The 16,356-nt window shown below is 31.2% G+C and overlaps 1 protein-coding gene across 2 annotated transcripts in view; it reads right to left on the minus strand.

Moving 5' to 3' along the window:
• Positions 1-16,356, minus strand: part of HVCN1_1 (Voltage-gated hydrogen channel 1) — a 79,462-nt gene that overhangs the window by 44,779 nt on the left and 18,327 nt on the right. For both annotated transcript variants that reach the window (XM_035729871.2, XM_051216120.1), the window contains exons 3-5: positions 14,680-14,804; positions 12,965-13,357; positions 10,837-11,255 (exon numbers count right to left, since the gene is read on the minus strand). In XM_035729871.2, the coding sequence (XP_035585356.2) occupies positions 10,837-11,255; positions 12,965-13,357; positions 14,680-14,804 (937 nt within the window). The remainder of the gene's footprint in view (positions 1-10,836; positions 11,256-12,964; positions 13,358-14,679; positions 14,805-16,356) is intronic.

Genomic DNA, 16,356 nt, shown 5'->3' on the forward strand with positions numbered 1-16,356 from the left:
AAACACTGTTTAAAATCTAGTCGTATATAACAACAAAGTGACAATTCAAATTCAAGCTAATTAATTGAAATAATCACATTTGAAATAGAAATAAATTATGTTTATTTTTCAGATTACTAATTATACTCAATTGAATCTGAGTTTTACATATGAGAATTTCATAAATCATAATATCATTCAACTATGTAAATATTATTCTAGCTTCTATTCATCGCTTATAGATTTATTGTCATTTATTCATTACAGAACTATTTTCTACCTAATATAATAATCATTTAAATTGTCATTATTATACATTTTGAAGTAGATTTCTTAGCTTTTTTGGATAAAAATAAAAGGAATTTGTTTTAATGAAAGTAAAATTAACGGTATAAAGATGAGACAGAATTAAATTGTTCCACAATAATTAGGCGTTTTGCATTTATTGACATAATATAACCACATTAGCGTAACAGTAATAGTACTAGTAGTAGTAGTAGTAGTAGTAGTAGTTAATTCCCTTATGGCAAAGATTGTCAAAAACATTGCTTAGATTTTTTGATTAATCACTTAACCAGAAATCATTTATGTAGATAATTGATTTCCTGTCGTAAGTAATCATGCATAAATGAAAACTTTTTTTTCCTAAATTGATTTTTGTTTTCAACTTTTTTTTGTATTTATTTATTTATTTCCTGATTATTGTTAAAAGAGAAGAATGATTCTACGAGTTTACTTTGAAGTTACTAATGATTCTTTATCTGAATTGAACAACGTTTTGTCTATAAACATTGATCTGAATTTTAAAAATTTTTATACATATACAATCTTGTTCGGTAAATTATATTTCAGTTTTGGTATAACCTAATGTCTACTTAAAAAATATTGACAGTTTGTTTAAATGAGAATTCATTAATAGTAAAAAAAAACTAAAACTATATGTAACTATGTAAGCAATGATGGATAGTGGCTAGCAGTGGATCCAGGATGCGCGTTTCGTCATATTTGGGACTCGTCATCTGGATGTACCTGCATCTCAGAGTTGATGTTCACTGTGGGACGAAACGCGCGTCAAACTGGATTCCACTGCTAGCCACTATTCATCATTGCTTACAAAAACTTGTGAATTAAGGTAATATCGAGGCATACACATAGTATGCACATATGCCAATAATAGACTGATCAATTGCAGTCTTAAACCTCAATGGGAAGATACAGGTTAAATAATACCAAGTGAATTTATATGTAACTATTTTGTTGTTGTTCAGTTTTCATTGCATAGAAACGTTTTTTGATCAAGTTTAGGATACTTGATATCCTGTTATATTTTGTATAATATTAAATGAAATTATGAATAATTAACAAAAAGGTATGGAAATAAATTCCTTGTTGATTAATTTTTATGAATAAGATGTAACCGCAATTTTGAGTGAAGTAATATTTTTCTCCTGATTTGAATTTATGCTACACATCACTACAAAAGACATTAATAATAAATTATTCAGGCAGCAATTAATCATATGTAAAATTGATGTTTTAAAACAGTTGGTTATTTGGATAGTGTAATAAGAAGATGAAGATTATCAAAACGATGTGATATCATAGCGTAATAGATTTCGAACCGTCTAATCACACATATATACTTGCTAAAAACATTTATATATAAAAATAAAAGGTCAACTAGACTAGGAATGGAGGGTAAGAGGAGACAAAGACAATGAAGAAAATAGTATGAAAAACAATTTGAAACATTTGCACATTGGATAATAAGCTAATATTACAAGGGTAGGTTTAAGGTGAGAATACATAAAGGTGGTTTGAATTTTCGTGTAGCTAAGGTTTCAGTAAACTTTAGTATACGTCATTTAACAAAAATGAGTATTATGTTGCCTAGCATTCAGTTATAATAAAAGTTTACCTATCATAATTCACCAAATGAGTTCACTATGGTAGATAAACGTTATTTTCACTTTAGAGTTTCATTTAACTTATATGAATATTAGAAAAATTGCTAATAATTATTTATATCGTAGTGGAACGTTTTTTAACATCTTGTCTGCACCAGTTAATATTTTGAATAAAACTACTATTATTATGGAGTATGATACAGGGCAAAATAACTTATCATATGACCTACTACTTATTGTCACTTCAACAATATTTTAGTAATATCCTTCCTGGAAAAGAATACAATCATTTAAATCTTTTATATTTCAGACAAAGTAAACATTAATTTGAAATAAAAATGTTTACTGTAATATATGCATCATTTAAGAACAAATTTCATATTTACCAGTTTATTCTCCTCACTAATTACATTATCGGTCATAACTGAAATTGAGTTAAGTCAGTAAAATTAGTCTTTTTACTAATAAAGTATTCTTTATGAATATAGATGAAAATATGGATTTTGTACAAACATCCAAACAACAATAAAGCTTTCAACTAACATTGATACATGAAAAAGACTTTCAAGAAAAAATCAAAACTGGGAAACACTCTGTAGTGTCGGGTGTCACATCAAGCTCACATAACGTATTCTAGTTTTCGAACAGACGAATTTATTCATTCTGCTTTAGTCACATTTTGACCTTGTTAATCATTCACTTATCAACCTTGATTGTTTTTATGTGTACTTCTTATTTTACTCATCACATGTCTGTAACTTATTTTTGTCTGACTAAATAAGGCTTGGTTAAATTGAGTTGGATAACATGCCTTCTTCAATAAATTTTGCTTCGGTCATTTCGCTCAGTCTATCTGATTGCCTGTTCTGATCAACGATTGTATGAAATGTTTTTAATCAAATCTTCATTGTCGTATTTGACTTATTTTTATTCCGTTATTCACTAGCGCGAGTTAAGTATATATATATATATATATATATATATATATATATATATATAATGAACTAAAGCTGTAGAGATTTTTTGTCGCCCATTATATGACTGCAATTTGATTGTATGTTGATTGTTATCGATATATATATATATATATATATATATATATATATATATCCTTACTACTAAACATTAAAAAAAACGGTGAAATGTAAAGCCATTATAACAATCTCTGTTAGTTATCAATTTAATTATCTTATACAAAAAGAATAACATTAACTAATCTATCTTTTTGGTTTGTTACAATTTTATAAACCGCTGGTAATGACAGTTTTAAATGACTTCTGTAAAATAAAATACATTAAGAGATATGTGATAGTGAGCATATAATGAACTGATTGGACAACATACAGTTAACATATGAGTGATGCATAGAATATAAAGGGAATTAAGGTTAATCATGAAAAAAATAATTCAGTTGATACAATAATAATAATAATGTCGGTTGCTGAGTATATGCGACATTCACTTCCAAAATTCTACAATCACACATGAATAAAAAAAAGTCTAATAATAATACACTTTAATTTTATTCTCTAAGAAATCATTTTCATATACACCTAGAGAAATGAGACAGTGATGTAAACTAGTCTTTCAATAGTAAATTGTCTTATATCGTTACATAATGACTTAATTAGGTTAGAGGAATATTTTGTAACGATACATTAAAACAATATTCCTAAGCAATCCTTATAAAATAATGAATACTCGAGTGATTTATTGATCTTACTAATTTCAGTATCAGGTTCTACAGTTACAAGTACTTAATTATTGTATGATATTGTTCATTATTTAAATTATTCATTGAAATCTAAAATAGTCCTTTTTTGTTTCAGTAACTGTGACATGATAAATATGAATTTATAACAGTGAAACTTGAAAAAATGTTATCCACTGAGATATACTTTTGTTTGAGAATTCCATAGGGATTTAGTTTAAATGAAAAGATTCAACATACAAAATCTAGTTATTATTATCATTTTAATTAACATACTCTGATATAAAAATAAAATAAATACACAGTATGGTTATGAGTTAACAAATACTGAACATTTATATCGACTCTACAACAGTCAATTTGTAATCATTGATTTTCGAATTCAGTCTCAAAAGATATAACAATGTAATGCCGTTCTATGATCGTCTGTTTAAAACAATGAACAATTTTGTTAATGTGACTATCTTTTTTTACTGAAAACACTTTAGTATATACTCTAAAACAGCAATAGTGTAAATATTGGAGTCTGCGTTGCTTCACTATTCAGGTATATTTTTACATTGTTTTGTACAATAAGTTAGAAAACTAATTCTATTTATTTAATGTAATAATGTAATGCTCCACGAAAGTAACAGTTCAATTGTTGACCAAAAGTTTAATTTATGTTTCTTAATGCCAAAAGCAATGATTTTTAGCTCAGTCAACTGAAATGTTACGGTAGTAAACTATTGTAATTTCAAGATTTATAAAAGACGGTACCTGAACAACCTTCGACGTTATTCTATATTTGTATGTTGTGCTCTGGTCAGCGATAAAACTATTTTCGAATGAGCTAAATCTTCAAAAACTCTGTATTGAATTAAGAAAAGTATTTCGAACTCAGAGCAGTTATATGCTAGTACTAACTGTTTTAAGTCTTTGAAATTTGAACAATAAACTTCATTATTTAAGTCCCATTAAAATGATTATTTTAGTGCTTTAGATGTGTGTATAAATTCAGAATAATATCTTGAAATTATTTCCACCAGGCTTAACAAACATCATTTCTAGTGAGAAGCAGTAACCAGTGGAGTTCAACCGGGTCTGTTGTGAGATAGTAGCTCACTGAACACTATAGTGGATAAGTCACCCAACGTGTGGATAAGTAGAAGTTAGACATTCACACAATTAGATAACGGCTCAGTGGTCTGATGGTTAAGCACTCGCACGCGAGACTGATAGGTCCTTGTTTCGAATCTCGTGAGGCGGTGATCGTGGATGCGTACTGCTGAGGAGTCCCACAATAGAACGAAACGGCCGTTCAGTGCATTCAGGTTTTCTATGTTGGTCTAGCTTCAATTGACTCATGATCTCGACTATTAAAATTACTAAAACATCCACAAAACCTCTTCTGATAAATATCAGTTTTAATTACAATATACGAATTGAGATATGTTATGAAAATGAATTTGTCAGTATTTTTATATATTGAAAAATCTAATATGTAAACTAAGCTGGAATCATTTTGTAGGATAGTTGAAATTGCGAAATTAATAATCAGAATTATTATAAACAATATGAAATTGAAGAGATAATAGTGTAATTAATAACCGAACAATATATTCAATTAAATATTGTCTTGTTTGACATAGCATCAATATCACAGTAATATCGGTTGAATTTTATGTAACTCTCAAATGTGTATCAAGCAACGAAAATTACTGAATCGAATAGATATAATTTTCAACACGAAAACATACAGCGAGCGGATGTATATTCGTCTCATTTGGGTCGTCTGATAGTATCCGTAATTGTTATTTTATCTTTGATGAGATACTTAGTGCTACAGGTTACTGGTGTTCATCTTTCATAAGAAAAAAATAGAACGCTCAGTTCTTAAGAGGTATGAGTAAGTCAAAAACAACAACGAAACAATTTTTATTCTTTGCAAAAACGTCTAACAACAAAACAATTTTTTCTGCTTTATTATATGTGTGAATATATCTGACATTTCACAAGTTTTCAATATATGATTATGGTTTGATACTTCCAGGGTAGAAATTTTTCTGTAGACTTTGGTCCGACAGCATGTTATATTTTACTAAAGCTTTAAATCAGATCTTAGTGTCTAATAAAAGTTTACCAGTTTAATTTAATAATGATTTACGTATCTAAAACCTGTCTTTTATTGATTCCGATAGGAGCATATATCAGGGATTATTGAAAAATATAGGTCGCATCTAGTGTGCAATATTTTGTTTTTGTTTAGATTCATCTTATGGTCTTTAGTGATTTATTCAGATTCTTGACTTGATTATTCAAGAACAGCCGTTATAATACTGAATTTCTGTGTGAGAAATATCCTTTTTCGATTTAGTTGTTTTATTAAATACTTAATATTTATAACTTCAAATCCTTGATAATCAATTTCAGTCTCTATTGAGTTTAATGTAAGTGGTTTAAATTTTGAATAGAAAACTAACTGTAAAATATGCCTGCGAGGCGAATGAAATCACTGTTATCGAATAGAGCAACGAATCATGAACAGGTTGTTTAGAATTGTACTAAATGTGGAAAAGAACTCAGAACTTTATATTACATCTCTTGAGATGGGTGTCAGTAAATTGGAGGTCAACAGAAAAGAGTTTTACAACGGGCATTTCTTGAGGTTTCATGATTTGAACAAACTGGAACTGTTTTTGGAAGATATACGGGTGACGTATATTGTAACTCATTAATTGTCAGGTGATGACCCTTTGGATAAGATTCTTCTCGGTTGAATTTGATATTTTTGAATGAATATTATATTTGAAATCCACTATTTTTAATTAATATTAAGCAACAGTAAGTGAAGATAACAAAACATTAAGGAAATTATTATGGAACTAAAGAAGAGAATGCAATAGAATGACTGATGTTAAAAGAGATTTTTGTAATTTTTTAAAAATGTACTTTACTAAAATCTATAAAATAGCAATCATGCATAAAGTATTCCTGAAGACGTAATATAACACAACGGCGATATCATACTATAAGTAATCAATCAAAATGAATCTATTTCACCTTTGTGACTTCATTAATCAACTGGATTTTAATCCACAGCATAAGTATATATATATATTATTCACTGTTTTAAATTATCCGTTGAGTATCTAACTTTTTTTTCAGTTCAATATAGTAATAACATATAGTAAGTAAATACACATTTACCCGGTTGTCATAATTTCGATCTGTCATGAATTTTAGCTTTCATTAAGAAATTGAAACCTGTGATGTGCCATATTAGGAAATAATGTATTGTTTTATTGTATTATTTTTTAGAATATATCTTTGAAAATATCAATTTAACTCTTATTATCATTGTATAATTGTTCATTAATATCAAATGAACAATACTGAGTATTTATTTTAGCTGGGTTTTTATTGTTTAACTGGTTCACCTTGACAGAAATGATATGACATTCATTTGTTTAGACTTGTCTTTTGATTGATCGCACATAATAGTCTTATGTCGTTCTTTTGTACTGTTTAAACTTGGACTAATTTTGATTTAACTCCGGGGGCTACCGCCGGTCCCAAGCCCGGATAAAGGAGAAGGGTTGGGCATGGGGTTAGTGTCCCCATCTTGTAGAAAACTAACTCGCTGAAAAACGCTAACCAGAAAAAAATTATTCAAACCTTTTAAACTCTGCCCTGAGAATCAGAAGGTCTTCATTTAGAAGAACTATGACGCCTCATGATGAAAGCCGAATTCCTTCGGAAGTTACGAGGCCGATGCCCCTTCTGACAACCGGAGCAACCATTTATTTAAGTACATGGAATGTTCGTACAATGTGGGACACCGGAAGAGCCTTCCAAATTGCTGCAGAAATGAGGAGATACAATCTAAAGGTGCTTGGGATCAGTGAAACACATTGGACGCAAGTTGGACAACAACGACTAACTTCAGGAGAACTTCTATTATACTCTGGCCATGAAGAAGAAAATGCTCCAAATACACAAGGAGTTGTATTGATGCTGTCCAAACAAGCACAAAATGCACTTATAGGATGGAAATCTCATGGACCATCATGGATCATCAAAGCCTCCTTCAAAAACAGAAAGCGGGCATTAAAATGTACATCATCCAATACTATGTGCCCACGAACGACTACGATGAAGACGCTAAAGATCAATTCTACGATAGGCTGCAGTCAATCATCGAGAAGTGCCCAACAAAGGACCTGACCATTCTGATGGGAGATTTCAATGCCAAGGTTGGAACGGACAACACTGGATATGAAGACATCATGGGACGGCACGGACTGGGAGAAAGGAACGAAAATGGTGAGAGATTTGCAAATCTATGTGCCTTCAAAAAACTGGTCATAGGCGGCACCATATTCCCACATAAACTCATACACAAAACCACATGGACTTCACCGGATCACTCTAGAAAAAACCAAATCGACAATATCTGCATCAACAAAAAGTTCAGGAGGACGACAGAAGACATAAGAACCAAGAGAGGAACTGATACAGCATCAGACCATCACTTGCTGGTCGCCAAGATGAAATTAAAACTCAAGAAGCACTGGACAATGGAGCGGACAATATCACAAAAGTTCAATACGGCTTTTCTTCAGGACACTGACAAACTTAATGAATTCAAGATAGTCCTCAACAATAAGTTCCAAGCCTTTCATGATCTACTCAATGGAGAAGAAACTACTATGGAGAGCAACTGGAAGGGGATCAAAGAGGCAATCACTTCAACATGTCATGAGGTCCTGGGTCACAAGTAGCACCATCACAACGAATGGATCACTGTTTATACACTGGATAAGATTCAAGAAAGGAGGAACAAGAAAGCAGCAATCAATACCAGCCGAACAAGAGCAGAAAAAGTCAAGGCACAAGCTGAATATACAGAAGTAAACAAACAAGTGAAGAGGAGCATCAGAACCGACAAACGTAAATATGTGGAAGATTTAGCAACGACGGCGGAAAAGGCTGCAAGAGAAGGAAACATTAGATAATTGTATGACACGACAAAGAAACTCTCTGGAAATCGCCACAAACCAGAACGACCAGTGAAAAGCAAAGAAGGCAAGATAATCACCAACATTGAAGAGCAATAGAACAGGTGGGTAGAACACATCAAAGAACTCTTGAATCGACCAGCCCCACTGAACCCGCCCAACACCGAAGCAGCACCCACGGACCTCCCAATCAATGTTGGCCCACCAACAATTGAAGAGATAAGCATGGCCATCAGACAAATCAAGAGTGGAAAAGCACCAGGATCAGTAACATTCCAGCAGAGGCACTAAAATCAGACGTAGCGGCAACTGCACGGATACTCCACATTCTCTTCAATAAGATTTGGGATGAGGAACAAGTACCAACAGACTGGAAAGAAGGACTCCTGATCAAAATATCGAAGAAGGGAGATCTCAGCAAGTGTGATAACTACAGGGGCATCACTCTTCTCTCAATACCGGGAAAAGTCTTCAACAGAGTATTGTTAAACAGGATGAAGGACTGCGTAGACGCCCAACTTCGTGACCAACAGGCAGGATTCCGTAGGGATAGATCGTGTACAGACCAAATCGCAACTCTACGGATCATTGTGGAACAATCAGTTGGATGGAATTCATCGCTCTACATCAACTTCATTGACTACGAAAAGGCATTTGATAGCGTAGACAGAACGACACTATGGAAACTTCTTCGACATTACGGCGTACCTCAGAAGATAGCCAAAATCATACAGAACTCATATGATGGATTAAACTGCAAAATTGTGCATGAAGGGCATTTGACAAAGTCGTTCGAAGTGAAGACCGGTGTTAGGCAAGGTTGCTTACTCTCACTCTTTCTCTTTCTCCTGGTGATCGACTGGATCCTGAAGAGGTCAACATCTGAAGGGAAGCACGGGATACAGTTGACATCTAGAATGCAGTTGGGAGATCTAGACTTCGCAAATAATCTGGCCCTTCTATCCCAAACACAACAACAAATGCAGGAGAAGACGAACAGTGTAGCAGCGGCCTCAGCAGCAGTAGGTCTCAATATGCACAAAGGGAAAAGCAAGATTCTCCGATACAACACAGCATAGGACACATATTGAGGAAAGCACCCAACTGCGTCACAAGACAAGCCCTCACATGGAATCCTGAAGGCCAAAGGAAAAGAGGAAGACCAAAGAACACACTACGCCGAGAAATGGAAATAGACATGAGAAAAATGAACAAGAATTGGATGGAACTAGAAAAGAGGGCGGAGGACAGAGTGGGATGGAGAATGCTGGTCGGCGGCCTATGCTCCATTAGGAGTAACAGGCGTAAGTACGTAAGTAATATTGATTTAGTTATTTATTCACTGAAGAAGTAACTTACACTGAGTCACGAAACGTCAGAAAATTTGGTTTTTCTACCCATTAGGATATTACAGATATATTATTTTATACATAACTGTATGAATTATCGTCATGAGAAAGATTTATTAACATTGATTTTCACATAAATGAAAAGCTTCATAAAACTAACATCTTATTTGCTTAATATGGCATGCTATGTTATTTTATTCATATTTTGTAATTCAATTAAGTAGTAACACCTCCTGGAAAACATTGCTATCACGCTAACATCATTGTCTTTTTTTAATTTATAGTAGGATAAGAACATGTTAATGAACTAGATAGATACCTTTTTTGTAATTGTTATCTGTATAAATCAATGTATCACTCATTTCACCCTAAATACAATAACATTCAATCAAATATATAATTAATTTTACTTCATCTAATCAACATAATGTTACTGATCAATCGGTAAACTGAAATTACTAACAGCAATATGATTTAGAGTAATATTTGTTTTCATATATAAAAGGAAATATTGCCAACCAATTACCGTAACCTAGCATACTCAGAATGATGATTATCATATTTTTAACTTGTGATGTAAAGTTGGATAAATAGACTAATTAGTTATCAGTCTATTGAGATAATGAGGCTTTTATAAACATCATTTGACGAATGATCCTAGTCGAATGATAAGATTTAAATTATCTACAATATGAGAATTCAGATTAATTTGCTTATTATTTGATTAATCTTAAATGGGTAGAGTTTACTGTTAGATAGTAAAATATAAACTTAAGTTTTTCACTTATGTAAGAAGTTAAATTGCATAACAAAAATGTATTAACGTAAATTCAACAACATAAGAATCAAGTAATTAGAAAACATGTTAAATATCTAATGAATCGACTTACTTCATTTGTATCTCGAAAAAATTCCTTCCCAATACAAATTAATTTCAATATTACACACAAAAAGAATAAGGCTGTGATAGCAATGCTTAAATAATGCAAAATTTCTGAAGCTTCATGCATTGCTCTTGCGCCGAGCTGACGTCTTTTTAAATATGAATCTCCACAAAATCCTTCATTATGTACATTATCATCATGAGAAATTAATTCATTTCCATTTGTATGTTCATAAAAAGTAGTACTATTTATAGCAGAAAACAAAAATGGGATTATAGTATGTAAATCTGTTTGACTTCCTGATTGAAAAATTCTTGGTTTATCATTTAGATAGATAGTTGCCTGATTCTTCGTTTCAGTTAGATTTAGTGTGGCATTGTTTGGCATTAAATTTGAAAATATACGCCGAATGATATTATTCATCTCTATAATAGGAAAGGGGAAAGAAAAAAGAGAAAACTCCATAAAAAATAACATTGTTCTATTAATTATAGATCAATTCTAGACATTAATTGATGGTATCAGTTTCTAATTATTTACTAAGCTTCTTTAAAATAATTCGGTGAAGCGATTTATTATTGCATCGATCGGCGTTGAATATCGATAATGATAATATATCAATTTATATTTACAAATTGATTATTTGAATTTTCACATTGATGTTTAGAATTGTACATGTCTTAAATAAGGAGGGACACGCGTACTATATTTCACTGTTAACTACCTTCCATCACTGCTTAAAAAATAAAACAACACTATTTGAACCCTTGTTTTCATTTTTTTATATAAACACTTCAACATAATCAATTTGTTTCATTCTACTTTAAGATCTTACAGTGAACCCAACGGTCAAGATGTGACTAACTATAGTCTTATCTATAATGACTCACTGAGTTTCAATAAAAATGAAACAGACACCTCTTCATATGCCTCAATCACAACACACTTCAGATCAAATAACTAACTTTCATTATAAATTATTATTATTGAAACATTATCATATCAGGTATCGATTCATGTCTACATTGACTTCAATAGTCGAATTCATCAGTCGAACTAAGCCAGATCACCATTTGAAAACCTGGAAGCCGTTTTGTTCTAGTATGGGACACATCAACAGAGTGCATCCATGTTCTCACACGATGGACTAGAACCCAGGGTCTTCGGTTTAGAGGTTAAGCGTCCATGCACAAGACAGATGGTTGTTAGTTCAAAGGCAAAGATAAGTATTATAATAAAGTAGATACACAGATCATGATTTCTTAACGACGTACGTGTATCGTTCTTCATATCTTATAAAACCCACCGGTTAGACGTGTAATGGTGAAAAATACATATCTGGTATCAAAGCTGGTTAATATTAAAAGATATCTCAAAGTAATTGTAATATAAACCCTACAGTTGTTAGCCTCTTAGGTGGGAGGAATATTTGATTTTGGTAAAGAATGTTCGCTCAAATATTTGGAGTGAAAGTGACAAAAATATAGTTTGTCGAGAATGCTGTGCTTAATTAGTTCATATCTAAGAATATTACAAAGAACTACACGAGCTACGACGTTTTTGAACACTAAAAAACGTATAGCCAGCCGGTCGGGTTGAATTTAATTCATCTGAAGTCAAATTTTATCCACTTTTCATTTACCACTTGTAGACCACTGATTCTGTTCCTAAAGCATAAGTTAAATATGAGGACATGTAAGGAAACTGGAAACTGACCAATCAGATTTCTTAGAAGCTATTATACTTGCAAATGGATATATTTTTCAATTTTTCGAATGCACGTTCCACAATATTCACATTTTCCTAAAAATTGTTGTCTGTGTTCTTTTGACAAATGACAGAATGGACGAAAAGTTGAGATCTTGCTTTATCAGATTTTATCTTCCCATTTGGTTTGGTTCAAAATCACAGCATTTCCTGTCGCCATCATTCAACAGTTTAAAGGTTACAAAAATAACTTGATCACAGAGTTATGTCTTTGGTCACCTAGGCGAGTGATTTTGTTACGTACTACTTAATATTAATTTTTTCGTTTTTGTGAGATCTTATCTCTATAAACTGGAATGATCCCATATTTTAAGTTGAAATGAAGCGTTAAGTATAAAAAATGTTCTTGGTTTTTTTCATTACTTACCACTACTCAAAAAACATTTTATAGATGGTTCGTACTTTTGGTACCAGTGAGAAAGGAAGCTACACATATCCATCAATAATTCATCATCTTTCTCGAGGTGATTGTTAAGATGAAAATGATGTGTTTTCTGTATTCTAGGACTTGGATTTGTAAAATTTGATTCTTCAGTATAGATTTTTACTTGACTCGCATGTTCAACTGGAGAAGTTTGATTTCGCATAACTTTGTTATAATATGTGAAATTTATTTTTTTACTAGATTTTCTGAAATGCAGTTCCCGTTCATCTGAATAACATTGAAAAGGAAGTTCCATTTCAGGTGCAGTTCTATACATAACAGTGCATATAATATCACGAAATTCTTCAAGCTGTGTGCGAAAATTACTTTTGTACGCTAGAAAATTATAATAAGGAGATAAGTTAGGGAAAATAATTGTAACTTTAGGAAAATTCTAAGGGAAGTACGTATAGAACAAGAAGGCATACAATGTAATGCATATACATCTTTAAAATAGAAAATTTCATTAGATATTTTAGTAGTGATACCTAAAATCGAACTATTAAAAAATACACCATGTCGAACATATATGATGCTTATTTGTCAATTATTCATTGACCAACAATCAGACATATTGTAATGATAAATAAAAAATACATTGTTTACATTTCATATGAAATAGACGGAATGTGGCTGTTAGTAGAACCCAGGACGCACGTTTCATTTTATTTAAGATTCGTATATTTATTATGATCTTATAATTGAATAATTGCTAAGAGAGACATTATACCCATTATATCTAAAACTTAGATTCCTAATGTACCGCGTATAACTTAAGCACTCGAACGCTGGAACACTCTCGAGTCGCAAATGAGAAGACAGAAAACAAGCGAAAGGGATGCTAATCCAAACAGTGTCAATTATGGTACAAAACTGTCAGGTATTTATAGTTTTTAGTAAAAACGAAATCATCATTATAGTCCTCCAGTCCTCATACAGGGGGTTTTTAGCGTTTGTCCAATAGGGAAGCTACATGTATTGATTCTGGAATATTCTTCCAAAAGATGATTGGATGGAATATCTTTAGCTCTTTCTGAGCTTCTTAGAGCTTCATCAAGTTCATCCGTGGGGCATCCTCTCAGTATCATAGATTACTATCAAGTAATCTAGGTAATAAGTGAAGTGTACTTCCCATATTACCCCCTATCATCTCTAACCACTAGTTTTATAAAAAAAACGTATTTACTGATTTAATTGTGAGTTCTAAGAAATAAATTTACATCAGTTTTTGACAATTTATTCAGCAAATTAAAACAGTTGAGTACGAAAGAAAATTTCCTGAATTATTTTAAGACTAAAAGACAAGAAATGTTATCAGAGAAAAATTCAGTACTATGGAAGTGGCAATTAAACTTGATTGTATAGGATTTATATTTAAAACTGACCATCAAGTTTCATTTTAATACACATTAATATTAAGTGTCAATTAAGTGTCATTTTCAGTAGAAAACTACGTGCAATACTTAAAACTGACTAAAAAGTCTATTGCAACAGCCTTATATACCGGAAAAAAATAAAATTTACCTAATTATATGAATGCTCTAGATTATGATCGGAAAGGATAAAGTTTTATTATCATAACTATTAACATTCCATGAGTAGTTTGGATGATATATATAATACATGATATATATCGATTATAATACTATTTAACTTACTTTGAAGTGATTGTATTTCCAAAACTATTTCACTGATTACAATCCCAGCATCAAGTAATACTAATAAAGACATTAATACTTGTAGAATATTACTCCGAAGGCAAACTAGGAAATACTGTTTCCACCTGCTCATGAAAAAAATGAGATCGGAAATATTGATTTTTAAATTGTAATAAAAATGGGCAATTAAAAATTTCAACATAAATTTTTGAATAATGCATTTCGAATAGTTTTCATATGAGTGGGTAAATATCCTTCAAAAGATGAAAAAAATTGATCATGTATCTGACATGACTTCAACTGTAAATTTTCAAATCATTTTTGGAATCTCTTAAAACAACATCAGATCATCCACTGTACATTTTATAGCAAGCGTTTCATTCATTACAATTGAGATTGGTTATTTTTGGGCTTTTACGTATTTATTTGAATGATACTTGAGAGTTTCACGTTAATTCACTAAAGTTCCGTAAAATTAAGCTTTTGCTTTACTGACGGTCCCTTCCACATATTTTCAAGTTTCTGTTGATTATGTCCATCAATAAACATACAGTAACCCAAAAGAGTTTCAGAAAGTTTATTTCCCAAATCGTATTTCTTTTACAAAAGTTTTTCTTTAGAACAATGTATCTTGTCATTATATTCCTTACTAATTAAAAAGATTTGTTTCCAATTATATCTTTTTGCAATACAAATACACATATTTTGTCTAATTTTACAAGAGAAAACACCTTATTTTATTACTTCAATACATAAAATTATAACATGATTTAATTCAGTTTGGAATGATTTGTATTATCCCTTTGTTCGACTCAGTAGGTAAGTGGATAACGCGATAGCGTTTGAAGTAAACAGTACTGGGTTCGAGTCCCGCAGTGAACATACAATCTACAATCTAGGTACATCCAACTGATGAGTCCCAAATAGGGCAGGAAGCCCGTCTTGGATTCCACAGCTAGTTACACTCTATATATTCTATATTATATTATGATTCTTTCTTCTTGATTGCTTTTCCTATCCAAAGATTTTTCTGAACAAATAATGCATATAGTGAACAAGATAAATAATTAGTTATCTATATTAAAACAACCGCATAATGATACTATAAATTCATAAACTAAGAATCGATCACAACAACTCATCTAGTTGAGCAGCAAGATATAGAATGCAATCTCAGGGTTAAAGATACATCCTTCTAACCAATAAAATGTAATATGAAACACTGGTCTAGTGTTTTTTAGCAGTGTTATTCTACTACTTAACGTCATGTTAAGAAGAAACTTTATTGGACAAAGAAAAATAGAATTTACTGCAAACACGTACCAATTTATCTATTATTTTGCCAGACTAGTATTTATTTTTCTAAACATTTCTATTACTTTCTGCTTGTTTTATAAGTTATATGGTTAAATTTACCACAGAACAATATTTCTACTAAAATCATAATCACGTTATTTTACTTAGGCTTCACTACCCAGCAAAGAATAATGTCTATATTGATCACATCATTCACTCAGAACTAATGTTTTAACTGATTATCAGATACTACTGACATCCTAACAATTCACGTTACTTCAACAACTATATATATATATATAAATAAATATATATATATATATATATATATATATATATATATATATATATATATATAATTTTCTTAAATTTATTTTTTCC

The sequence above is a fragment of the Schistosoma haematobium genome, chromosome 4 (genome assembly GCF_000699445.3).
Source record: "Schistosoma haematobium chromosome 4, whole genome shotgun sequence".
Taxonomy (NCBI): Eukaryota; Metazoa; Platyhelminthes; class Trematoda; order Strigeidida; family Schistosomatidae; genus Schistosoma; species Schistosoma haematobium.